Source organism: Saimiri boliviensis, chromosome X (genome assembly GCF_048565385.1).
Source record: "Saimiri boliviensis isolate mSaiBol1 chromosome X, mSaiBol1.pri, whole genome shotgun sequence".
Taxonomy (NCBI): domain Eukaryota; kingdom Metazoa; phylum Chordata; class Mammalia; order Primates; family Cebidae; genus Saimiri; species Saimiri boliviensis.
The window spans coordinates 46,355,309-46,382,781 of record NC_133470.1 but is presented as its reverse complement, the minus strand read 5'-3'; the positions used below and the strand labels follow the sequence as shown (position 1 = coordinate 46,382,781).

Below are 27,473 nucleotides of genomic sequence, written 5' to 3'. Positions count from 1 at the left end.
ATATGTACAATTTTTATTTGTCAACTAAACCTTAATAAAGCTATTAAAAAGGAAGTGAACAGATTGATGAATATCAATACCTCAGAAAGGGAAATTTCCTCAAGGCTTATGTGGAAGATTGTGGAACAAGGTAAAAGCCTTAATGAAAAGAGGTCTTACCAGGAAAGTACATATATGGCAACTGCTCACCAGCACATATCTCCCCCTGACAAGGGCAGCTGTGATTCAAGAGTTGCCTTCTTGGTCCTAGGATCTTCCTCACCCTAAAGAAGGACATTCCTGTCCCTGGAGGCTAAATACTTTTTAAGTAGCTGCCCTCTATTATATACATAGCACTGATAGCTGAAGGAAGGCTTCCAGCCTACCTTGGAAAGAAGCACCTCACAAAAGCCAAAATAGCAGCCAGTATTTAGAAGAAATTACTTGAACGTCTGTTTTAAAACATATGGTACAGTACTGGTTCTCAAACTTATGAGTGTGCATTAGAATCATCTAGAGGATCCACCACAATCAAGTTGGCATCATCCCTGGGATCCAAGGCTGTTTCAACATATGCAAATCAGTAAACAAAATCCATCACATAAACAGAACCAATGACAAAAACCACATGATTATCTCAGTAGATGCAGAAAAGGCGTTCAATAAAATTCAACACCCCTTCATGCTAAAAACTCTCAGTAAACTAAGTATTGATGGAATATATCTCAAAACAATAAGAGCTATTTATGACAAACCTACAGCCAATATCATACTGAATGGGCAAAAGCTGGAAGCATTCCCTTTGAAAACCAGTGCACAACAAGGATGCCTTCTTTCACGACTCCTATTCAAAATAGTATTGGAAGTTCTGACCAGGGCAGTTAGGCAAGAGAAAGAAATAAAGGGTATTCAAATAAGAAGAGAGGAAGTCAAATAGTCTCTGTTTGCAGATAACATGATTGATTGTTTATTTTAAAAACCCTGTCATCTCAGTCCAAAATCTCTTCCAGCTGACAAGCAACTTCAGCAAAGTCTTAGGATACAAAATCAATGTGCAAAAATCACAAGCATTCCTATACGCCAATAATAGACAAACAGAGAGCCAAATTATGAGTGAACTCCCATTCACAATTGCTACAAAGAGAATAAAATACCTAGGAATACAATTTACAAGGGATGTGAAGGACCTCTTCAAGAAGAACTGCAAACCACTGCTCAAGAAAATAAGAGATGACACAAACAAATGGAGAAACATTCCATTCTCATGGATAGGAAGAATCAATATCATGAAAATGGCTATACTGCCCAAAGTAATTTATAGATTCAATGCTATTCCCATTAAGCTACCATTGACTTTCTTCACAGAATTAGAAAAAACTACTTTAAATTTTATATGGAACCAGAAAAGAGCCTGTTTAGCTAAGACAATCTAAGCAAAAAGAACAAAGGTGAAGGCATCATACCACCTGACTTCAAACTATACTACAAGTCTACAGTAAACAAAACAGCATGGTACTGGTACCAAAGCAGATATATAAACCGATGGAACAGAACAGAGGCCTCAGAAAGAATGCCACACATCTACAACCATCTGATCTTTGACAAACCTGACAAAAACAAGCAATGGGGAAAGGATTCCCTATTTAATAAATGGTGTTGGGAAAACTGGCTAGCCATATGCAGAAAACTGAAACTGGACCCCTTCCTTACATCTTATACAACAGTTAACTCGAGATAGAGTAAAGACTTAAACTTAAAACCTAAAACCATAAAAACCTTAGAAGAAAACCTAGGCAATACCATTCAAGACATAGACATGGGCAAAGACTTCATGACTAAAACACCAAAAGCAATTGTAACAAAAGCCAAAATTGACTAATGGGATCTATAAACTAAAGAGCTTCTGTACAGCAAAAGAAACTATCATCAGAGTGAACAGGCAACCTACAGAATGGGAGAAAAGTTTTGCAATCTATTCATTTGACAAAGGGCTAATATCCGGAATCTACAAGGAGCTTAAACAAATTTAAAAGAAAAAAAACAACTCCTTCTAAAAGTGGGCAAAGGATATGAATAGACACTTCTCAAAAGAAGACATTTATGTGGCCAACAAACATAAGAAAAAAAAGCTCATCACTGGTCATTAGAGAAATGTAAATCAAAACCACAGTGAGATACTATCTCATGCCAGTCAGAATGGCAATCATTAAAAAGTCAGGAAACAACAGATGTTGGAGAGGACATGGAGAAGTAGGACCACTTTTACACTGTTGTTGGGAGTATAAATTAGTTCAACCATTGTGGAAGACAGTGTGGCATTTCCTCAAGGATCTAGAACCAGAAATACAGTTTGACCCAGCAATTCCATTACTGGGTTTATACTCAAAGGATTATAAATCATTCAACTATAAAGACACATGCACACATGCTTATTGCAACACTGTTCACAATAGCAAAGACTTGGAACCAACCAAAATGCCCATCAGTAATAGACTGGATAAAGAAAATGTGGCACATATACACTATAGAATACTATGCAGCCAAAAAAAAGAATGAGTTCATGTCCTTTGCAGGGACGTGGATGAAGCTGGAAACCATCATTCTCAGCAAACTAACACAGGAACAGAAAACCAAACACTGCATGTTCTCACTCATAAGTGGGAGTTGAACAATGAGAACACATGGACACAGGGAGGGGAGCATCACACACGAGAGCCCGTCGGGGTGGGGGACTAGCAGAGGGATAGCACTAGGAGAAATACCTAATGTAGATGACAGGTTGATGGGTGCAGGAAACCACCATGGCACATGTATACCTATGTAACAAACCTGCACGTTCTGCACATATATCCCAAAACTTAAAGTATAATTAAAAAAAAAAAAAAAAAAACACCTCAGATTTTGGGCCCCACCTCCAGAGTTTCTGATTCAAAAGGTTGAGGATGGGGCCCCAGAATTATTTTCTTCCCTACAAGTTCTCGGGTGTTGCTGATGCTGGTCTACAGAACAAACCTTGAGAACCATTATTTGGGGTGGGGGAGACATCAAAATTTGGAAGCAAAAAACTTGTGTTCAAGCCTTGTGTCATTTATTTCACCTCCCTAAGCCTGATTTTCTTCTTTTCTGAAGTGGAGTTAGTAAGGTTATGAGAATTAAATTGAATGGTGTATATGAAAGTTCTTTATGAACTGTAAATGTTGCATGCAAATGGTACTTGCTGCCACACCTCCACCACCACAACTAAATTTTCTTGTACATTTGTTCCCTCTCTAGCCAAGTTTATCCCACCGAGTCTATCAGGCAACTGGAAAAGTTGCCTGACTTTAAAACTTGGCTTTAGTCAAGAAGGCCCTGAGTAGTGTTTTTTTCAACCCACTGGACATGGCCTTGATACTGACCTTGAATTGACTCCCCTTTTCCTTTGCCTGGCTTCCTCACAAACCTGCTCCTGGTTCTTCCCGCCCTGGTCTACTCTCACAGCAAAGAACAGTTCCCAGTGCTAATATTAAGGGTAAAAAACTGTCAGGTGGAATTTTTTTAAAAATTAGTAAGACAAAAGAATCCACGTCCAAGCAGCAAAATTATATTGAAAAAAGCATTTTTGCTAGGTTGGTGGGCTCTAGGCTGATTTCCCTGAGGGTAAAATCCAGATCTTTGAAATAATTAAATGGAATCAGAAGTATAATTGCAGATTCCTAATTTAGGAATATGTCAGACAGTTTCCTGGGTAAATGATATGTCCATGTAGAATGGTGACATTTTTCTTTAGAAATCTCTTTTTATTCCAAAGGTAATACATGTGTAGTGTATAAAATCTGGAAATGATTTAAAAGTGTGAGAAATAAAAACCATTAATTCTACCACACAAAGATAAATACCCACTGGTATAATATTAGTAAATTTACATCCAGCCTTTCAATATCTACATGTCTGTATAAGAATATGTATATATATGCATATATATTTTCTGAATTGGACTTGTAATATGTTCAGGTTTGTATACAATTTTTAAATTTACCATTATATTGTGAGCTGATTAAGTAGTCTTCAAAAACATGGTTTTCAATGACAAATTACTATTCCTTTGTGTAAATGTACAATACATTATCTAACTCTTCCTAAATGTTGCACAGCTAGGATATTCCAAATTTTGCCATTATGAATAACCCTGCAGTGGATGACATTTCAAGTACATAAACCAATGTGTACATCTCTAATGGCTTTCTTAGGATAAAATCCTAGGAGTGGAAAAACTGGATCAAAGGATATGAAATTTCTTAAATATAATTCACATACCATAAAATTCACTACTTTAGGTGTGTAATTCAATGGGTTTTAGTATAGTCACAAGGTTGCAAAATCATTACCACTAATTCCAGAAAAATGGAGCATTTCACAAATTTGTGCATCGTCTTTGTGCAGGAACCATGCTAATCTCTGTATCGTTGCATTTTTGGTATATGTCAGCCAAAGGAAGCATAGTAGAAACATTTTAAGTCTCCTGATAACATATGCCAAAATTTCCTTTAGTAAGTGTGTACCCATTTTGATTCCCACCCAACAATGTATACCTATTTCCCCACAACTTTGTCAGCACTTCCCTTTAAAAAGTATTGCCAATATCATTGAAAATGGCATTTCATTGTTTTGTCTCTATCACCTGCTCTTCTTCCTCTCCTGCCCGAACTATAGCTCTGCAGGGATCTGTTATTGCCCTCTTTTTTGTACACATTCACCATGGGCAGTCACATCCACTGCAACAGCCTTGGCTGCCTCCTCTGGATAGTGATCACATGTCCATACTGTACCCTAACGTTTTTCTAGCACTGTAGCCCACACATCAAGCTGCTTGCTGAGCACACCTACCTACAGAATTTGCCAGCATAACAAACTAATATCTGAAATCAAACTCATGTTTCCTGAAACTGGTTTTTGCTTATGACTTTGCTATTTAGATTAGTTTTATCGGCCTTCTTGGTGCTTTATAGCCATCTCTTCTCTCTGCTTATGTAAAGTACTCTATTGATTCTCTGTCACATTCTTCCTTTCTGTTCCATTCCCGCTGCCATTGCTCTGATTTTACCTTTTACTGTGTGTATTCCATTAGCCTACTCACTTCTCTGTGCTTCCAGTATCTATCCACTTAATTTATCCTACACATGGCTACCATAATAACTTTCCTACCATACTGCTTGTACCATATTGCTCTCCTACTCTGGAACTTCCAAGGGCTCTCTCTTGCCTATTGGATTATGTGAAATAAAGGCTTTAACTTGATTCTTAAGGCCCAGCATGCTCTTGCATCATTCTAATTTCACTTCCTCTGTGTCTTATACAAACTATTTTTCTTCCTTCTTAGTATTCCTGTGCTTCCCACTTCTGTTCATGCAAATCTGGCATGGCCTCTATCCCAGTCATCTTTAGTGGTGATTGTATTGACTCTTCCAAAATTATCTCAGAGATTCTGTGATGCCATTCTTGATTCAAGCAGCAGTGGTTTTTCCTTCTTTTGACTCTCATTTTGTTAGCATTTCCTTTCTGATACTTCTGACATCCCATCCTGTTTAATGGTTTTCCAGATATTTTTTGTCCACCCTCTACCACACTGTAAATTCCTTGAGCACAGGGATTATTATATCTAATTCATTTTGGCATGTTGCCTAGTACCTCTCCAAACACCTTAAATGCAGATAGAGGAGTCCCGTAAATGCCTGGACAAAACCATAGTGAAGAGTGCCAATTTTCTTTTTAGAACCACTAATGACTCCGTTTTGGGAATGAATACTGTGCTGAAAAGGTACAGATGCCAGGTGACCTAAGTGTCATGGTTCTTTTTACCTCATTCTCTACATTCAGTCCATCAACAAATACTGTCAGCCCTACCTCTTCAAAATACCTCTCATCAAATCTCTTGTTCTTACCCCGACTGCTACTTTCTTAGAACAAACCACCGTTATCTATTACCTATAATAGCCCCTTTTAAATGATTCCTTGGCTTCTACTCTTGATCCCCCTTCCAAATCCATCAGCCAAGTCAAGCCTTTATAAAACTTACAGCGTGTTAGTACCCTGCTTAAGAACTTCTAACAGCTTCCCATTTCACTGAGAATAAAATTCAAACTGTTTCAGCCTTTGGAAACTCCATGATCTGGCCTATGAACCTTCCCAACCTCATCTCCCACTACAGTCCACCTTGCTCACTGCGTTCCAGCTCTGCTGGGTGTTGGCTCCTCCTGATTCTCAAGTTACATCAAAGCAGACTGACTGGGTGCTCTTGTTTCTACTGGGGTCCTAACTGTTGTTGACTATTGTCCTAGAGCTCTATGTCTTTAGTAGTGGAGTTGACTTGGGGAGTGGGCAGAAGTAGTTCTCAGGGCTTTAAAACTTGACTCTGGGGAAAACCTTTATGGATTCCATCAGACCTCTGAAAAGTGGTAGGTCAAACAGTGAGTTTGAACTGAAAGAGATAGTGGGCTTCAAGGAGGAAGAAAGGAAAACTAGAATTATTCCTGTGGCCTCTTTCCCAAGGGATGCTATAAATGTTACTGACAGAAACCAGAGCTGGAGGACAAACATCCTCCACCTTCTTTATCACTTTGGGTGTTGGTTTAGGAAATTGGGCATCCCGGCAAAAACTTTAAGGCTATCTGTTGAGTCACATATTGCACTGTGAATTTGCTGCCATTTTCCTTGTGTGCTCCTCTGAAGTCTCCCTTAGCCCTTTGGTGTTGCACCCATAACTTTTGTACATAGAAGGGAGAGGGAAAAAACCTCTTTCATTATTCAGATTCCGGACTTGCTCCCCTTGTTTCTAGAAGCTTCTAAATATTCACTATCTACCTCTTTGCCTTTAGGATCATTGACAAGATCAAGCAGCTTTTCCCCTCTTCTGTCAGTTGAACAAGTCTGTGATTGGTATGTTTTATCACACTGTATATGGAAAAACTAGAAATTTCTCCCCAGCCCATTCTGAAAGAGAATCCTGAGTACTGCATTTCTCAACGAGTAAGGATTTTTCCCCCTCTGCTGTGTGCAGAGCTTTCTGCAGTCATCTGTATTTTACTTCCTGCCAACCTTCTTTGGAAAAAGAGGTGTCCACCTATGTCTTAAAGATTTCAGTGTGAAAAATGGAGAAATGGAAGCAGAGGGTCAAATGTAATGCCCTAGTCAGATGCCCTAGGCAGAAAGCCAAAGAGCACCCCTGACACATACCACAGCATTTGGGGGAGCCTTTATTTCCATTCAAACATTCTCTTCTTTTCTTATTCCCTACGCTGGGTTTCTTTTTGGCCAGGGATGGATTCTAGGTGGAGGGTGGAGAGGGGGACTCTGCGGATTTACATGGAGGAACTTGAACTGGCTATTCAGAGGGGACGGGTGGGAGAGGAGGGGAAGTGGGGAGGCAGAACAGGGTACCAAAAGCCCCTTCTCCAGAAAGTATTCATCTCTCAGATGACCCAGATTATAGCTTTCCAAGACTGATGAGAAAGCCATTGTCCCGAAAGTTCTCTTTCAGATTACACACACACACACACACCACCACCACCACCACCACCACCACCCCCCCACACACACATTTCCCCCCTTGATTTGGTCTGTAAGGAAGGGTTTCCTGATTACTAGGCTGCAGGGACCCCAGCCAACAGTGGGTGGGGGTGGGCCTTCAGAGCTCTGTGTCCCTCCATGGTGACCAGGCAGCTTTTCCCCTCCTCTGTCAGATAAACAAGCCATGCATTGTTCTGTCCCCCAGCTTGTCTGTGGGCTTCTCTTCCTGCTGAGCCTGACAGAATGAGCTTGTGCTTCTTCGTGTGGGGCAGGTGGAATGTGCTGTTTGGAGAGAGGCTGGAAGAGCCTCAGAAAATAAACAGAGCTAATCAAGGACGTTATTTTGTGCTTCTGTTTATACAAATACTTTAAAAAGAGGGAAGTGCCCACACTCTGTTATGGTCCAAATCTCAGGTTAAGTGCAACCACAAGCCACAGGGGCCACATTTTCCTTTTTGCCCTAAGTTAGGGCAGAGCCATTGTTCTCTTTCTGCTCATCTTCTCCCAAGTATCTCTTGAGGGGTCTGCTGGGAGCCAGGCTCAAAGACCGATGGTGCTATCTGAAGATACTGGGGTGACAGCTGACTAGGGCAGCTAGAGACTGAGTCCTTTCAGAATTGATCCACCTCCACCCCTGACTTCTCACTAGGGTCTTTATGAGGCCTCTCCTGGGAGCCAGCTTCTGGCTTTTCTGCTATATGTGTCCACCCTCCTTTACCCCCATGCCAAGTTCATGCATGTCTCCTGAGTACTTGGAAAAGAAGCAGTCATCTTTACTGTGCCCTGAGCATAGGAGATCATACTTAATCATGTTACCTGGACCTCGGCCCGGCTAAATGGGAGACTATGCCCCTTTCCTTCCACCCCAGCTTGCAGCCTCTTCCCCAAATCCCAAACTGGCTGAACCGCTCAAGTTTCTCTCTCATCTTCTCTCACCAAAGGATTTCTTGAGTATACACTGTCTGTGCCCACCTGCCTACCCCTCATCTGATGACATCCCAACACTTATCCTCCCACCCTGCCTCCCTGCCTCAGCCAGCCCCATGAACTTGCTTGCACCTCTAGTCACAATTTCTTTAACCTCACCTAACCACTGGTCTGGTCACACTGATAATAAACCATTTGCTCTTTATTTTCTTAGGAAGTGGAGATTGGCAAGCTTCATCAGGCAAGCGTTTGCATGGGCTGGGCTACTGAGCAAAAGGAGAAAGACATTTGGCCACCAGAAAGCAAGGGAGGCTGGACACCCAGGCATGTGGAATGAAATGAAAAGAGATTTTAACCTGATGCATTTGTTTGGAACAGATTATGCCCTGTTATATTGCTACTCAAAATGTGGTAATCACACCAGTAAGCATCAGTATCACTCTGGAGCTTATTAGAAAGTAAGAACCTGGGCCTCGCTGAATCAAAATCTGCATTTTAATAAGATCCCCCACGTGATTAATATGCCCACTAAAGTTTCAAATGTGCTTGTCTAGCGCGTACTGGATTTGGCATTGAGCCTTCTCTTAACTAGTCCTTTCTCTTTTATCTTCATTTCGATTGAAGAAATCGGTTTTCTTAACTACTAACGGTACCTTGCTCATTATTATTTTGGATAGGGGTAATAGTCATAACAGATACCATTTACTGAGTGCTTGTCATATGGCAAGCATGTTTTATAGATGAGGAAACCAAAGTTCTGTGACATGGTCGAGGCCAAACAACTAGTGAATGGTACAGCTGAGACTGTAAGCCAGATCCATATGCTCCTGAAAGCTCCCAAACTTTCCCCCATACAGTTGATAAAAGTCAACCCAGAGTCCCCTGTGAGCTACAGAGGGAAGGAAGGGGAAGGGGCCTGCAGGCATGATTTCCCCAGAGAGGAAAGCCCTAGCATATTTCTTGTCCTAAGGGAGCTTGCATAATCCCTCTCAGGAGCCAGAAATTACTGGAACTGGGGCCAGAGGCCAAGAGAAACTGGAGAAGGGAATTAGGAGTATTAATGAAGGGAAAATCCTGACTCTAATTCCTCAAGAGAAATTAAACCTTGATGCCTGAACCTAGGCTTTGGGAGTGCAACAAATCCGCATAGGGCTGCTCTGGATTCTGGTTACTGTGCTCATCACTGAAGGCGTCATTTGGAACCTCAGCCTGGGGCCTAGGACTACTACATCGCAGCACGCTAGAGCAGGAAGGGTCATTTGTGACAATTGAATTTAATGTTTTATTTTGCAGGGAGGAAACCGAAGTCCAGAGAGTGGGCGTAAATTGCCAGAGGTCAGAGTGAATTCATGGCAGATCCAGGGACGCTGACCGCAAACACCACAATTCCAGCATTGCTAATGGGCACTTTTTCTGGAGTTGAAGTCTCTGGTGTGAAATTGGGTTTTCTTTGGATCTGGTCAAGTCCCCAGACGAAGTGCAGACCCTGTAAATACAGCCCAGAATGTTTGTGAGGCTTTGTATCTCACCAGGACCTTCACCTTGGAAAATCGCTCAGTCACTTGCTCCCAGCTGTATAAAATCAACTTGAGTGCTACTCCTATGGACCTGGAGGCTGCTAGTCCTGGCTTATCCGTGATTTTCTTTTCTGGGGCCCACAGGACCTGCAGAGATGGCTGGGTGGGGTCAACTCAGTCCAGGAAGCTCAGGAATTCTTTTAAGTGTATGTGTCTGGGGTATTTTTCTCTCTCACTTACGTATATTTTTAAAAATTCTTTTTAGACACCCGCTTTATCTTTCCCAAACATCATTTCCTTGCTCCTTTCCTGAGTTCTAGCAGTGGCTGGGGGCCCAGCTTCCTTATTGGCCTCTGAGCTGCTGAGGGGGTGGGCCAGGACTCAGAGGAGGTTGGAGTAGGGAGCAGGGGGGCTGTTTATGCTGCTGGAAGTGCCTTTCATCCTTCCCTTTGCCACCAGGGTGCTGGCTGGTTCCTGGAGCAGCGTCTTCACTCCTATCCAGCTCTTGACACTGGCTTTTATTCCCTAAGGCTGTGGCCATATCTAGGCCCATCCAGGCTGATGGTCATACCTTGCCTTCAATCCTACTCCTTCCTGTTCTTAGAACTGGAACCTGACTGTGCCTGAGCCCCTTGGATCACACTCAGCATCTTGGGCTGATGGTCCCTCGCTCCAGAAGTCTTAACTGGTGGGCAGATGGGTCCCAGCTAAGGGAGGACGCTGGCTGGAGGGGTTGTCAACGAGAGTCTGAGCTAGCCGGATACCCCGCTCTCTCCCAAGCCATCTCTCCACCCTGGGCAACTTCCATGGTAGGTACAGCCAGTAGCCATGGCTGCTGCCACTCTTCCCGTCCCTGCTTTCTTTCTTCAATGTCTCTTCTTTTTGCTTCCTAAGAAAAGCATTTTGGAGTAATGAAGAATGGGATGAGGTATGTACTTACTGATTGTGCCTGAGCCAGCCTTAGGAGAAAGGGCAAGTGCTGGGGTCATTGCCTTCACATCTTGGCCTGGAGCTGCATGGTTGGTCGTAGGCATTTTCTTACTTTTCTGTTTGTTTCTCCTTCTCTCCCTCCCCACTGCCTATGGAGGGAATGGTTTCAGCTCTGGGACTAATGAGACTTCCCTTTTCTGACTGCTTCTTGAGGGAATTGCGATGGGAAACCTCAGGAATACAGGCTTTCTAAAATAGACTCTTGGAATGGAGGGGTCGTGTGGTATCCTAGGAAAAAGCTGAAGGATCTGAGTCTCATTCCCAGTTCTGCTGGTTATGAGCTATATGCTCTAGGCAAATCACTTAAGCTTTATGCATCTCGGGTTCTCCATTTGTAAAGTGGGGATACGAATAATTTTTACCAGCTGGACATGGTGGCTCATGCCTGTAATTCCAGCACTTTGGGAGGCTGAGGCAGGAGAATCGCTTGAGGCCAGGAGTTTGAGACCAGCCTGGCCAACGTGGTGAATCCCCATCTCTACAAAAAATACAAAAAATTAGCCAGGCACAGTGGCATGCACCTGTAGCTTGTAGTCCTAGCTACTCAGGAGGCTGAGAGAGAAGGATAGCTTGTGCCATGGAGTTTGAGGTTGCAGTGAGCTATGACTGTGCCATTGCACCCCAACCTGGGCAACAGAGCCAGAGAGGCCCTGTCTGAATAATAATAATAATAATAATAATAACTGTTTCACATAAGGTTACAGAGATGATTAAATCAGTTAATGCATATGAAGTGCTTAGTGCATGGCACATCTTAAGTGTTCAATAAATGGTTTTTGTTTTGTGTTTTTTTTTAAGTGTATGGAATATCTATGTCAGGCACTATGTTGATTGATTTAACGCATGGACTGCATTTAATCCCAATCATAACTCATGAAAAAGAGATGTTCATCTTCCCCATTTTGCGATAAAAAATCTGCAACACTCAGAAGTGACTTGATCATGGCTGCCCAACTACAATTTGAATGCAAGTGTGCACTGACTTCAAGTCTAGGGCTATTCAAGACTAATAATAGGCCAAGTAGTAGACCCTACAGATAGCTTGTTCTCCTGTTCCAAACTAGGGTTAGAAGGCTCTAGCTCTGGCTCCAGCTACCTCTATTTTGATTTTTCTCCTTCTAGACTTTAGTTTTCTCTGTGTCCCAAAAGCTTCCACTTCCCCCTTCTGTCTCCTTTGGGATTGTTTCCTATTCCTGGAGAAACCTTAGAAAGTGTAAGGGGCCAGCCAGGCGCGGTGACCCAGGCCTGTAATCCCAGCACTTTAGGAGGCTGAGCCAGGCAGATCACCTGAAGTCAAGAGTTTGATACCAACCTGGCTTACCTGGTGAAACCCCGTCTCTACTAATAATGCAAAATTTGCTGGATGTGGTGGCGCATGCCTGTAATCTTAGCTACTTGGGAGGCTGAGGTGGGAGAATTGCTTGAACCCAGGAAGTGGAGGTTGCAGTGAGCTGAGATCGTGCCATTGCACTCCAGCCTGGGTGACAAGAATGAGACTCTGTCTTAAAAAAAAAAAAAAAAAGTAAAGGGCCTTTGTAAGCTATGTTTCACAGTGTCGCCTGGTAGTGGTATAGCAGAACCTTGACAGTGGATGGTCAAATCTGGGTACCCTAGGTGTGGGTACTCTTGAGCCATCAGAAACTCTAAGTCTGAGTTAGTAACCATTATTATAGTACCTGCTATTTACTGACCACTTGCAGTGCATCAGGCTGTGTCCCAGATGCTTTAAGAATACTATCTCTAGCGGGGTGGGGAGTTGGGGAGAGAGAGCATGAGGAGAAATGCCAGATATAGATGATGGGGAGGAAGGCAGCAAATTACGCTGCCATGTGTGTACCCGTGCAACAATCTTGTATGTTCTTCACATGTACCCCCAAACCTAAAATGCAATAAAAAAAGAATACTGTCTCTAATCCCCACGGTCACCTAGCCTGATACAGATTATTGTTTTCTTTCTCAGGTGAGGAAACAAGCTCAGATGGGTTAAGCGACTTACAGATACACACATCTAAAGTGGCAGAGGCTAATTGAACTTGTAACTGTCTCTCTCTTTTTGCCCATTGCCTACTGGCTTGGTATAGTTGGTGAGATGAGACTAACATACATGAAACGATGATGGGCAATATCACATTTCATATTATTATGGACCACATTGTGAGGGCTACATTACTCAGAACAAGCTTCCTGGAGGAAATGGTAGTTGGCGCAGTACCTTGAAGAACATGTAGGATTTAGGTTAACCAAAGGAGAGGGGGCATTCCAGGCAGAGGGAACAGTCATTCCAGGCAGAGGGAACTATGATTGATTGAGGCCTTACCAGGCCTGATTCAAAACACTTGCATTGTCTTATTGGATCCTTCAACAACCCCATTTGGTACTATTATCCCCATTTTTCTGCCATGAAAACTAGGACTCTGAGAAGTGAAGTCACCTGTCTAAAGCAACAGAACTAATGAGTGGTAGATCTACTGGAATAGCAACAGCAAAGACACAGAATCAGAAAGGAACAGAGCTGATTACAGGGTGTGACTGGAGCAGAGACATGAGAGATTGAGCTGGTAGGTAAAGATAGCTTATTGAAGACTTTGAAACTCTGATCTAGTTTACATTTGATGTGGGACAGGGTAAGAAATAGGGAGCCAGTGAAGATTCTTGAGTAGGAGAGTATCCCAATTCAGTTGGCGCCTAACATGATATGATCTAAAAGCAGTGACTAAAGGCAGAACAAGGGAGACAGGCTGACAGACTGCTGTAGTATTTTGGGCATAAAGTTTCAAGGGCCTGGACTAGAACAGGAGTTGGTGGTGGTGGGTTCTGGGAGAAGAACTCTGGTTCTGTCTAATGGCTACAGTGAAAATGGAGGGGGTGTGGGGAGGGGGAGAGAGAGAGAGAGCGAGAGCGAGCAGGAGAGAGCAGGCAAGAGCGAGCACGAGTGCAAACCAGGGCCGGAGAAACATCATAAAAGAAGACTCAGTAGAACTCAGTATGGGATTGTATGGTTAGAGAGAAGGTGGTATCAAGGTTGTCTGCACTTTAAACCCAGAACTCAAGAATCCTAAATGTGGAAAAAGGCTTGAAATAGGGAAGGTACCCTGTTCTCCACTATATTCTCAGTGCCTAGAAGCGTAGGACATAGTAGATACACATGGTACGTAGTACTACTACTGGTAGATGCTTGACAAATAGTTGTTGACAAGATAACTACCTGATAGCAGCAGGTGGAAAGATTTCCCAGCAGTGTGGCTTTGTGCGTAGGACTCCAGAGCAAGCATAGCCCCCAAGGTCTCCTTGTACCTTCAGCCTCCCCTCTGGGCACTCTGAAATCAATAATAGAACAATGTGATTACAAAGCTGGAAGTTTCACCCGGCTTTCCTCCACTTACATCTTAGCCACTGTTGCTGACCTGTGGCTCTGCTTCCTGGCCTTTGACAAACAGCTTCCCTTGCCCTTCCTCCTATGTCTCCTGGTCTGTGTCTGGCCTGTTACCACTGAATCCGTGTTTTCCCCAGCAAGGACATTCTCCTGAGGACTATCTTCGTAGGCCTTAGCCCTCTAGAGCCTTGTACTACTGAGATCTTCTGTGCTTCTGCTGGGGTGAGGGGCATTTCCAGCTGGGATGGAATCCTCCAGCTTGAGTGTGACTATGAATGCTCCTGGGAGGTAGGGAGCTGCTTTATCTCACAATATAGCAAGCTTGTTGAAGGCAGGGGCCCTTGTCCTATTTCATCCTGTACTACCAGTGCCTAGGTAGACCTTGGCACAGTAACCATGAATACATTGATGAAAATAATTTATCATATATTTATTTCTCTATCTACTTATCATGTTTCTTTTACCCTGCCGTTCTCTTTCTCTATCATCCATTTCTCTCTACTGTATACTTCTCTACAGTCTTTCTCAGAGTTTTCTCTCTTCTCTGTCATTTGTTTTCCCCTCCATCATCTCTCCCTCTTATCTGTATAATTTACCTGGCCCTTCCACCATCTCTCTCTCTCCATTCTCTCTCTACTCTCCCTCCTTCTCTCATTCTCCCTCCCATCAATCATCTTTTTACCTCCCGGCATTATTTGTACCCCACATGTGCTGTTCCCCATACCACTCTTCCCCACTTGCAAGGGTGGCATCTGCTCATGCAGTCAGTATACAGCAGGTCCTGTATACAGCAGTCAGTACAAAAGTTGTGGCTGCATTCAGCGCTGTGGCCTCAGACCGATTTCCCTCTATGTATCCCTGACCTCCTAAGTAGCCAGTGTCCTCTGTCAGCCTAACATGGTACCATTCACCACTTTGTTCTATCTTCCCTCACAGGAGTTGGGGCTTCCTGACACCACTTTGCCTACCAACTCAGGTGTCTCACGTCTGTACCCATCTTATCTTTCACTCCGTCAGTGCCTTTCCCATGCCTTGTTTGAATCAGCTTTGTGTCTCCCATTAATCTGTAAGCTGTCGAGGGCAAAGACTGTATTGGATTCATCTCTGTATTCCCAGAGTTACATGTAGAGGACACACAGTAAACATACAGCAAATGCTTATTCAATGAATGACTAAAAATTGGAGAATTGACAGCCCAGTGTTGACCTGTTCAAACTTTTCAATCACTTGCCTATTCCTTTCTCAGAGAAAAATGAGAAGATTGACCAGATTGATTTTCTTTCTCAAAGAGAAGTGAGGATGTGCTCCCTGTTCATTGGGGAACAGCACTCATTTATTCCACAAATATTTATTGACCATCCGCTCTGTGTCCAGCATTGTGATGCATGCTCAGGATACTCTTGTGAACAAAGCAGCCCTATGAAGCCGACATTCTGTATCTCTAGAATGAAGGCAACTTGAGAACTAAGAGCTCAGGAGGGCCACAAAGATTCCCACACCAGTTTCTTGTAAGATGTTCTACTTTATTGAAGGAAAAGAGGGGGGTGGGGCGGAAGCTGCCTGGGAAGTGATTTCAGCTCTGGTTCCTTAAGCCTATTTCCTGTCCCTTTCTTGTAGGAGGAACGCCCCTGTCAGTAGGCCGCACTCATGGCATGTGGCCAAGCTGCTGGAGGGATGCCCTGAAGCAGCCACCACCATGCATTTCCCTTCTGAAGCCTTCAGCTTGTCCTGGCATTCCGGCTGCAACACAAGGTGAGTCTAGAGCCCTTCCCTCCAGATGGGCTGGAGGGACAACTGGGACACTCCTCCTCCCCTGCTCTAATCCCTGGTGGATGTTAGAGCCTCAAGTGCTATAACAGAAAAGCAAGTGGGAGCCCAGAGTACCTGAGTTCAAGTCCTAGTCTCTTGCTAACTCTCTGTGATTTGAGGCTAGTCCCTTTCCTTCTGGACCATGTTTCCTTGAAATACCTCATTGGGCTTACAAGACACCACACTGCCCTGCTTTTCATCCTATTTCACTAGCTGGTCTTTCTCCTTCTCTCTTTTCCTAATTTCTTTCATTCTCCTGTCTCTTAATGTAGGAAGACCCCAGAGCTCAGTTCTAGCCTGCTTCTCTATCACTGGCGACTCACTGGTGACCTTATCTGGTCTTTATTCCCTCTGTCACATAGCCAAAGCCTTCAAAATAGGGACCTCCCTGAATAACTGTTATTGAAACAATTGCCCAAGAAACAGACGTTTTCTGCAGGCTGAGAACCAGCAAAGGTGCTGCCCTTCACTGCCTTTTCCCTTCCACGAGAGCTACCCTCCAAGAAGGGATTTCTGTTGGGGGTTCAGAGATGCTAAGAGTTCAGTTTACCCCAACTCGGTGACTTTTTGGAAGCCAGGGTCTCAGGACAGAGGCAGTTTTGTTCTGGAAGAGTATGCAAAAACACACTTTTTCACTCTTAAGCATGGCTCCTGTTTGAGTGAGGATGTGTTTTTGTTTTTGTGTTTTCAGCAGGAATAGTGGTGGGGTGGGTAGCAGGTTCCCTTGCCAAGAAGAAATTGATGGATTCCTTGACCAGAGGACAAGTGAGCTGACTAGCTAAGAGGCAAGGCAGGGAGCAAGAATGAGGGGAAGCTGACCTGAGGGTCTCATGGGCTGCTGCCACAGTTCAACTCTGGCTTTCTGGACTATGGCCTTTCTGAGAGCAGCCTGTAACCTCTGGGGTGCTCAGTTTGGCTTTGTGTGTGGGAAATGGTACTTAAAATTGAAGATTGCGTCTGATCCTGGCCCTTCCCTTGGTCTTCCTGTGGGAGGTGGGGGAGGTCTGGGTGGGCAGAGGCCCCTATACCATCAATGCTAGTCATAGAGAGGATGCTGATGACAAAAGCTAATAATCAAGAGACGAGCAGCTGCCATGTATGGAACCCTTGCGAGGTACCTGGGCTGTGGTCAGGGCTTTACATTTATCTGCTTTCATCTATACATCAACCCTCTGATATAGATATTACTATTATTCCTATTTAAAAGACCATATGGCAGTAGAGCTAAGAGCTGGACTCAGGACTGGATTCAGATTCCAGCTGTGCTGCTTTAACAGCTTAGTGAGTTTGTCGGTTTACTTTATCTCTCTAAGCTTAAGTTTCTTCCATTGTAAAGTGTAGATAGTAATCTGTCTCATAAAGATGGGAACAATAGACACTGGGAAATATAAAAGCAGGGAGAAAGGAAGTAGGACAAGGGTCAAAAAACTACCTATTGGACACTCTGCTCACTTCCCAGGTGATGAGTTCAATTGTACTCCACACCTCAGCATCACGTGATACACCTTTGTAACAAACCTGTACGTATACTCCTGAAATCTAAAATGAAATTGGAAAGGAAAAAAAAAGATCTATCCCTTTCAGCTTGAACAATAAAAGCATGATGCTCAGAGCTAGGTCTTCAGAGTGCCTCAGCCAAGCCCCTGAGAGGTTTGCTATTATCAAGAAAAGAATAGAAGAACACGTGAGTGACAGCCCAGTCTGTGCCAGTAGTTAGAGCTGGGTGTTCCTGAGTAAATCACCACCTTAAAATCACTTCCCTTTGCTGGGCTTGTTTTACACCAGTGGTTCTCAAAATGCGATCGCTGGATGAATAGGCAGCACCAGCAGCACCTGGGAAGTTAGAGGTACAAATTCTCAGGATTCACCCAGACTTAAAGCTCTAGGATGAGGACCAGTGACCTGTGTTTTAACAAGCCCTCCATGTGATTCTGATGCACATCCTCCTTTGAGAATCACTTATTTACGAAACGGTGTGGCCCTCTCTAATGCTGATATTCTGTGATTGTCTCTTTTGGCAGGAAGCCACATGCTGACTCCCTGGGGACATGGACAGCCCAGAGGCAATTTCAGACTTGCTAATGTCAGGGAAATAGAGGATAACTCCCACAGAGTTCCCCCACTTTTAGTCCATCGGGTATTTCCCCATCTTTCTTCCATATATCATCTTGTGTCCCATTTTACTAAGCCCCTGAGGTGCCCCAATGTCCATCGTCTTCCCTGTTTCCTCTTCTTCCATTTTTCTGCCTACCCTCCTCTCGTTTGCGGCATGGGTACCTCCGGGCTTGCCAGCCCTCTCCTATGACAGGGCTGGCCATGAAGGGAAAGTGATCTGGTGACTTGGCTAACCAGTATGCCCTGTGTCTTACAGTGACGTGTGTGTGCAGTGGTGTCCACTCTCCCGGCACTGCAGCACCGAGAAAAGCAGCTCCATTGGCAGCATGGAGAGCCTGGAGCAACAAGGCCAAGCCACCTATGAGAACCATCTGTTGCCTATTGATCAGAACATGTACCCTAACCAGCGTGACTCAGCATACAGCTCCTTCTCAGCCAGCTCAAATGCTTCTGACTGTGCCCTTTCCCTCAGGCCAGAGGAGCCCGCCTCTGCAGACTGCATCATGCAAGGCCCAGGGCCATCTAAGGCGCCCAATAGCCGGCCTAATGTAGCTGAGACCTCAGGAGGTAGTCGGCGCGCCAGTGGGGGCCACCTGACCCCCAGCTCCCAGATGTCAACTCGTCCACAGGAGGGACACCAGTCAGGGCCTGCCAAGGCAGTCAGGGGCCCACCACAACCTCCAGTGAGGCGGGACAGCCTTCAGGCCTCCAGAGCCCAACTTCTCAATGGAGAGCAGCGCAGGGCATCTGAGCCGATGGGCCCCTTGCCACAGAAAGAGAAACTGAGCTTGGAGATGGTCCTACCCACAAGGAACCCTAATAGATTCTGTTGCCTCAGTGGGCATGACCAAGTAACAAATGAGGGCCATCAGAACTGTGAGTTCAGTCAGCCTCCTGAATCCAGCCAACCGGGCTCTGAGCATCTACTGATGCAGGCCTCAACCAAAGCTGTTGGATCCCCAAAAGCCTGTGACAAAGCTTCCGGCATGGATTCCCACTCACTCAGTGAGGCTTCAGCAGAGCTAGCTGAGGCTTCTTTTGGCAGACCTCCACATGTCATAGGACCCACAGGGCATCGCCATAGTGCCCCTGAACAGCTGTTGGCATCCCACCTGCAGCATGTGCACCTTGATACCAGGGGCAGCAAAGGGATGGAGCTCCCACCCGGACAGGATGGGCACCAGTGGACTCTGTCCCCTTTGCACAGCAGCCACAAAGGGAAGAAAAGTCCATGTCCCCCTACAGGAGGAACCCAGGACCAGTCCAGCAAAGAAAGAAAGACCAGACAAGTGGATGACAGGCCTTTGGTTTTGGGACACCAGAGCCAAAGCAGTCCCCCCCATGGAGAGGTTGATGGACACCCCTCAGAAAGAGGTTTTCTGGACCTAAACAGAACAAGCAGAGCAGGCAGTGAGTTGGCCAACCAGCAATCCTCTGCCTCTGGCTCCCTTGTTCAACAATCCAGGGACTGTTCTTCAACCACTAAAGTAGCTGGTGGCACAGAGGCAACCAAAGAAGGAGACAGTGAGCCCAGGGACTGTAGCCGGATGGGTGGCAGGCGAAGCGGAGGGACCCGGGGCCGCTCAATCCAAAACCGGCGGAAGAGTGAGCGTTTTGCTACCAATCTGCGTAATGAAATTCAGAGGAGGAAGGCCCAGCTCCAGAAAAGCAAGGGTCCCTTGTCACAGCTGTGTGACACTAAGGAGCTAGTGGAAGAGACCCAGGAGCCCCCAGAAAGTCCTCCACTCCCTGCCTCTAACTCATCGTTTCTATCTTCATGCAAAAAAAACCTCAGCCCCAGAGACAAGCTCTTCAACAAAAGCATGATGCTCAGAGCCAGATCTTCAGAGTGCCTCAGCCAAGCCCCTGAGAGCCATGAATCTAGGACAGGCTTAGAGGGACGAATAAGCCCTGGCCAGAGGCCTGGCCAGTCCTCTTTGGGCCTGAACACCTGGTGGAAAGCGTCTGACCCATCCTCCTCAGACCCTGAGAAAGCACATGCTCACTGTGGAGTTCGTGGAGGTCACTGGAGATGGTCTCCAGAGCTTAATTCACAGCCACATGTGGCAGTAGCCATGGAAGGCCCTTCCAACCCAGGTGACAACAAGGAATTGAAGACTTCTACTGCTCAAGCTGGGACAGAAGCCATCCTCTTGCCTTTTGCAGACAGAAGAAAGTTCTTTGAAGAGAGTAGCAAATCCTTATCTACATCTCATTTGCCAGGTTTAACCACTCATAGCAACAAGACTTTTACCCAGAGACCAAAACCAATAGACCAAAACTTCCAGCCAATGAGCTCCAGCTATAGGGAATTGAGGCACCATCCCATGGACCAATCATATCATTCCACAGACCAAGCATATCATGCCACAGACCAATCGTATCATTCCATGTCACCCCTTCAGTCAGAAACTCCTTCTTACTCAGAATGTTTTGCAAGCAAAGGTCTAGACAATTCCATGTGTTGTAAGCCACTACGCTGTGGTGATTTTGACTACCACAGGACCTGCTCTTACTCCTGCAGTGTTCAGGGAGCTGTAGTCCATGATCCTTGCATTTATTGTTCTGGGGAAATCTGCCCTGCCTTGCTAAAGAGAAATATGATGCCAAATTGCTACAACTGCCGGTGCCACCACCACCAATGCTTTCGGTGTCCAGTTTGCTATCATAATCCTCAGCACAGTACCCTCGAGGACAGCAGCTTGGCACCTGGCAACGCTTGGAAACCCAGGAAGCCGACAGTGCAGGTGAGGACTTGGTTCTTGGGTGGGTAACCTTCATTATTCTCTTAGTGAGGAGAAAGCTAGGTAAGTTATTTTAAAATAGGACAATCATAATTCCTTGAAACTGTACACCACTGGCTCCAGGAGCTGTTAGCTTAGTAACCTTGAACAAGATACTCAACCACAAAAATTGCAGTTGTCTCATCTTTAGAGTTAGAGCTTCATAAACTGGACACAACTGAGATTTACATCCTGACTATAAAATTGATATCTGGGTGACCCAAAGCAAGTCATTCAACTACACGAATTTGAAGTATGTGATTCTAAAGGGAAAAGATAATTTTTCCCTCATAAAACAGCCAGTATTAAGAAGAATCTCACTACCTCATCTCTAAAATGAAGGAATATCATGGCTGCCTCATGGATCAGTTGTGAGAATCAAATGAGATTGTGTTTATCGAGTGCTAGGGCCAGTGCATGATGCAAAATTTCACTTGTTGCCTCCCCTTTTCTGCTTCAGAAGTATTTAGAGATGAAAAATTTGCAAATGTCCCCAGGGCTTGTTTTCAGAGGTCTGACTTGTCTGTTTTCTAAAAAGACAAACCCTTTCCCCTTTCTCCATCCTGTCTCTGTTGGAGATCCAGGTCTAAACTGGCTGTTCTTATATCCTGGTTATGACCTACCACCCTAACACAAGCCACCACCATCCCCCAGGCTACTTCTGGGAGGACTCCCTAGACCCTTGCCTACTCACTGCCAAATTCCTTCCCCATGACATCCTTAATGCCATCTTTTGGCCCATGCATTCAAGCCAGAAGTTAATTCCTGTGTTCAGCTGTTGCACACGCAGACACTTTTGAAATGACTGAGTATATGAATCTGCTCAATATATATTCTTGCGAAAAAAAGAAACTTTAAGGGTGAAAGAAGCCTTACACAAAAGACTATGAACTCCACTATTCCTTTTATATGAAATTCGAAAACAGCTATTCTGTGGGGAAAGAAATTCAGAACACTGTTTGCTAATGGGAGGTGACATAGAGATTGACTGGAAAAGGGCATGAGGGAACTTGTGGGGTGGTGACAATATTCTATATCTTGTAAAAGTTTGAATTAAACATATGTACCTGTCAGAACTCAACAAATGTACAGCAAGGCTGCTAGACAGCCAATGTACTTAATATTTGTACAATTCACTGGAAGTAAATTTTGCCTAAAAATGTTGTAAACAGATATCAAACTTTATTCAATATGTATGCTGAAGTGTTTTTGAGGTAGACTGCCGTATTCAACTTAGGTTTTCAGCATACAAGTCTTGTACATGTTTTGTTATATTTGTCCCTGAGATGTTATGAAAGCGCCGAATCCTAGCCACTCAACTACCCGGGGTATTTGCCCCAAATATTTTATGTTTATAGATGCTATTATAAAGAGTATTATTTTCTTAATGTCAAGTTGAAATTCTTGATTACTACTATATAGAAATATAATTGAGTTTTGTGTATTGACCTTGTATCTTTCAATCTTGCCAAACTCACTTATGACTTCTAATAGTTTTTTGGTGGATTGTAAAATATTTTCTACATACACAGTCATGTCCCAGCAAATAGAATTTTGTATCTTTCTTTCTCCTGTACGTGTCCTTTTCTGGGAGAGAGAAGAGCCTCGTTGCACTGTTTCACCTTCAATGCAATGTTTGGAGGAGATGGCAACAGTGAACATTGCTGCTTTTTTCTTAATCTTTCACTATTAAGTTTGATGTTAGCTGTAGGATTTTTTTTGTAGATACCCTTTAATTGAGGAAAATCTCTTTTATTCTTAGTTTGCTGAGAGTTTTCTTCAGAAGTGGATGCTGTATTTTTTTCAAACGCTTTTTCTGTATCTGTTGAGATGATCATATAGTTTTTTTCCTTTAGTCTACTGATATGGTGAATGGCATTGATTGATTTTTAAAGTAAGTACAAGCATAACATTGCCAGGATAAATCCCACTTGGTCATGATTGATTATCCTTTTATATGTTACTAGATTTGCTAATATTTTGTTAAGGATTTTGCATTTATGTTTATCAGGGATTTTAGTCTATAATTTTATTATAGCATCTTTTCTGTGTTTGTTTGTTTGTTTGTTTGTATCAAGGTAATGCTAGCCTTAAAGAATGAGTTGGGACATATTCCTTCTCTTTTATTTTCAGGAAGAGTTTGTATAAAAATGTCTTCCTTAAATGTTTGGTTGAATTCATCATTGAAGCCATCTGGGCCTGGAGATTTTTTAGTAGGAAACTATTTAACTACAAATTAGATTTCTTTAATAGATATGGGGACATTTAGGTCATGTATTACTTCTGAGTAAGCTTTGATAGTTTGTGTCTTTGAAGAAACTTGTCCATTTCATATACGTTTCAAATTTATGGGGATAAGTTGTTTTCAACTTACTTTAAAATGCATCAAGAATTTAAGATGGATTAGTAGATGGATAGAAAGGTAAATAGATATATGATAAGGCAAATATATCAAAATGTTAATTGTAGAATCTAAGGTGCTGGGTATATGGGTGATCACTGTGAACTTCTTTCAACTTTTTTGTAAGTTTGAGTATATTTATAATGTTGAAAACAGAGGAGAGGAAATATAAAACAATGGTTTTAAGGACACCGAAGCTGGAACCAGACTGCCTGGTTTTGAATTTCTTCCTCCGAACTTACAATGCCTGAGCTTTCCCATCTTAAAACACGGGGGTAGTAACAACACTTACACTGTAAGTTGGTTGTGGGGAGTAAGTGATGTAACACATGTAAGACTTGGAGCAATGACTGCCAGATTGTAATCATAAGTGAGTTATCTCTTAAAGGGACATTTTGGCTTAGCTTGAGAGACTTTCTCTGAAAGAAGGACCCCACAGATAGACAGTAGACAAAGGGGACTGAGATTTGGTGGCAGGGGGAAGTGAGGAGATGACAGCTGCAGTGTTGTCAGCCCAGGACCAGCAACCCTGTAAGAGAAGGGGCTGTGATTTGCAAGTTGCAGCAATTGGCAGCAGTAAATCATGTGGGTAAGGCTGTGCCTAAACCATCTCTTTTTTTTGTACTCTGAGGGAGGGATACCTTGGGTTCCTAATGCTCGTTAGACCAGCTAAGCAGGTCTGCTTAGATACTAGGCATTCAGACACGTGGATGGCTGCCTAGGTGCCACCACATGCCCATTTCTAATCCTGCCATCTGAACTTTCCACTCCCACCCCACCCACCTCAAGAAATGAGAAGAACTTGCAGCATGGGTTAAGATGTTCTAGCTCTGCTGACTAAGGTAGTTGTGGTGGTAGCTCTCTGAAGTAGGGCTGAGATCCTGCTACTAATGCCCTTGCATAAGGTTGGTGAGCTAATTGGCCCCTGTTCAGTACTACCAAGACTGAAATCAGCATGCACTCACATCCTTCATACTTCATGCCAGCTTGTTTTGCATACATTGTCAAATTATTTCACATATCAATTGTATGAGATACGTTATAATAGGATCTCCCATTTTACAGCTGAGGAAGCTGAGAAAGCCAAGGCTCAGAGAGGTCACACATCTAGAAAGTGGCAGAGCCAGAGTTTGAATAATAAGACAGTAACTGGCATCTGAGTGTCTGCTGGGCACCAGGTACTATTCTAGGTGCTTTACAGGTATCAAGTCATTGAGTCCTCAATATTATTATCGTGATTATGCTATTATATAGTTGGGGAAACTATGATAAAGAGAAGTTGAGTGCCTTGCCTGAGGCCACAAGTGAAAGGCAGGTGTGTGATTTGAATCCATGCTCTCAAGCTCTGGAGGCCCAGCTCCTGATTGTGCTACACTGCCTCTCCATAAGCTGATTGCAAAGCCCAGGCCCTCTCTAGCTTGGCAGGATGCCCTCTAGCAGTATTACTCCCACTGGGGCAGCAAGTTCGCATCACAGTCTCCATTTGCAGCAAGCCATGGGGATATGGGGATAAATGCTTTGGTTCAAAGGGTGCAAGCAATGTACCAGTAACTTATGTGGCTTAGGAAAAAAAAGGAGAGTGACACTGTGGATCTGGGAAGGTAGTTGGAAGTTGATATAGGACTTTGTTTGGTTGAGCACTGCTATTTACTGAGCATGTCCACAGGGCTAGACAAGGTATGGACAGAAAATCCTGGCCCCCACTGTGGTTGAACAAGTAATGGTGTCCTTGCAGGCAGGAACATCTCACAAGGGCATTGAGGCAGAGTCTGAAGTAAAGGTGGTTAGAGCTGTTCTGACATGCCAGATATAGGCAGGAACTGCTCTGGTCCTTTAGGAGGTGAAGCCAAGAAATAAACCTCAACTTTTCCATTGCTGCTAACAACCAGAGAGAGCCTCTTATGTGCCAAGCACTGTGTTAGGAGTTCTCTTTGCACATCTTATTTATCATCACTACTGGTCACCCAGGAGTGATGACCCTTATTTGTCAGATAGGAAACTGAGGTCAGGTTCAGGGAGGTAATATGAGTTCCCTCAAATAACACCACTGTTAAGTGTCTTAGCCAGTATCACTGCACCAAGGACTATGTTTATTCTGCTTCACCAGGCATCTTACCTCCAATAGAGAGGCCTACTGGGGCACAGGCAGTAAACCTTTGAATGAGACTAGTAATAATCACACTGAAGAAAGAGGGAATTTGGAAGATCAGTGAAATTTAGGAAACACTACACCCCATTGAGCTAAACTCTGAGTCTCTAGGTACAGAGTGTTGGATACAAAATGAGGGAGAATCTGAAAGGCTATTTTGAATTCAGTTTGGAGCGAAAATAGGAAGGTAGGGACAGTTTTACAAAGGGAACATATGGCTCAGCCTAGAAGAAAAGGAGTTGCTGGGACATGGCCCTTAAGGAAAAAATGCCCAGCGTAGAATGTCTACTCCTGTAATGTAGGGACCATGCACCCTGCACTTATATTCCCCAGAGATGGGCCCACCTCAGCCCCTGCCAGCAGATACGGGCAGAGAAGGAGGAGCCACTGCAGTCAGAGGCGTGCCAGCTTACCTGCTCACCCTCTGCCTCACCTGTAAGCAGGAGCTTCTGCCCTCACAGCTTCCTCAATGGCCAGGGCTTCCAATAAGATGCTTTCTCTGTTTGAAGAGGCAGGAGGAATGAGCAGGTTCACATAGCAGAACAAACAAAAGGAGCTCCATCCCTCCATGCAGGCAAGAGCCAGGGCAAACAGCAAACATACTAAACTGGTTTTCAATGTGGTTTGGGAGGGGAGTGGAGAAAGAGGGAAACAGCATTTCTAGACCACAGTGTCCAGGTCCCCAAGTGCTCCCTTAGTCTCTGCATGCCTGCAGCAGTGTAGCAAGCCTCCCGACAGAAAGAGCCCTCCAGGTACACATTTCTCAGCCTGCATAGCAGAGTAAAAGGAATAAGCTGGGGGCCTAGGCCAGACACCGGCTTCTCACCTCTTCCCATTTTTGAGGCCATCTAGATACCTGGCTGCTCAAAGCTTTCTAACTTACCAGGATTTTGCTTTACAGGAATTTCCTGGGGACAAATGGAAACCAATAACAGGAAACAGGAAGACCAGCCAGTCAGGGAGGTAAGTGAGCGTTCAGGGAGTTGGGGTGACTTGGTGCCTCTGAAGCTTCTATAGAAATTGCTAAGGTCTTTGCTTTGCTTAGTTTCCTTTGAGGAAACTGGCCTGGTATCTAGACTAAAGGGCTTGGTATCTAGACTAAAGGGCTTGATGCCATAGATATAATACAGCTCGCACCCCACCCCCCAGATAGCTGGGTACAGACCAAACTGATTGCTGGGGCATTTTGGAATATGCAAGTTTCTTCTATTAGACTGAGACCCTTGAGAGAGGACACCATATCTTGGTCATAGCCTTATTCTCTGTAGCTAGCACAGTGCCTGATACAGACAAGTTGCTCAAGAGATATTTGTCATTTGCTTGCCAAACGAAGAAGTGGAGCCTCCTGCACCATTAAATGGGTGAAATGACACAAAAGTCATGATGCTAGCTAACATTTCTTGAACACAGTGCTCTATTCTAGACCCCATTCAAATCACTTTACAAGTATTTATTTATCACTATGACCTTACAGAGCTGGGAATATCAGTCTTTGCGTTTGACAGAGAGAAGAAACAGAGACACACAGAGATACATTCATTTGCCTAAAGTCCCATAGCTAATCAGTTGTCTAGACCCAGGCGGTCTAGCTTCAGGGACACAATACTGCACTACAGTGTTTCTCTGAAATGGTTATTTTACCGATGAGTCAGTGAAATAAGAGGACTTTATTGAAAAGCTGGTATAGGTCCTAACTTTTTCTGGGAAAGGTAAATACTAGCAAAAGAGCAGCAGGAAGCATGGTGCCTGCCCACAGCCTGAGCAGGGAAGACTAACCCACACAAAGCTAAATGGCAGTAATAATAAATTACCACTTGCCAAACAACCTACGTGCTGCAAGCTGAGTTACACATACTCTATTATGCTTTATCTTCACAACAACTCT

General features: G+C 44.1%; 1 protein-coding gene and 1 pseudogene across 3 annotated transcripts in view; one reads left to right on the top strand and one right to left on the bottom strand.

The window, feature by feature from the left end:
- Window positions 1-27,473, top strand: part of SHROOM4 (shroom family member 4) — a 214,926-nt gene that overhangs the window by 155,444 nt on the left and 32,009 nt on the right. The window contains exons 2-5 of one of the 3 annotated variants that reach the window (XM_074391859.1): window positions 10,573-10,777; window positions 15,949-16,083; window positions 18,512-21,002; window positions 26,490-26,551. In XM_074391859.1, coding sequence (XP_074247960.1) covers window positions 16,028-16,083; window positions 18,512-21,002; window positions 26,490-26,551 — 2,609 coding nt within the window. In that variant the 5' untranslated portion in view covers window positions 10,573-10,777; window positions 15,949-16,027. Of the gene's footprint in view, window positions 1-7,385; window positions 10,778-15,948; window positions 16,084-18,511; window positions 21,003-26,489; window positions 26,552-27,473 lie in introns of those variants that run through there. The other 2 variants (XM_074391858.1, XM_010350246.3) reach the window with 2 other exon arrangements.
- Window positions 4,357-4,457, bottom strand: LOC120366668 (U6 spliceosomal RNA; annotated as a pseudogene).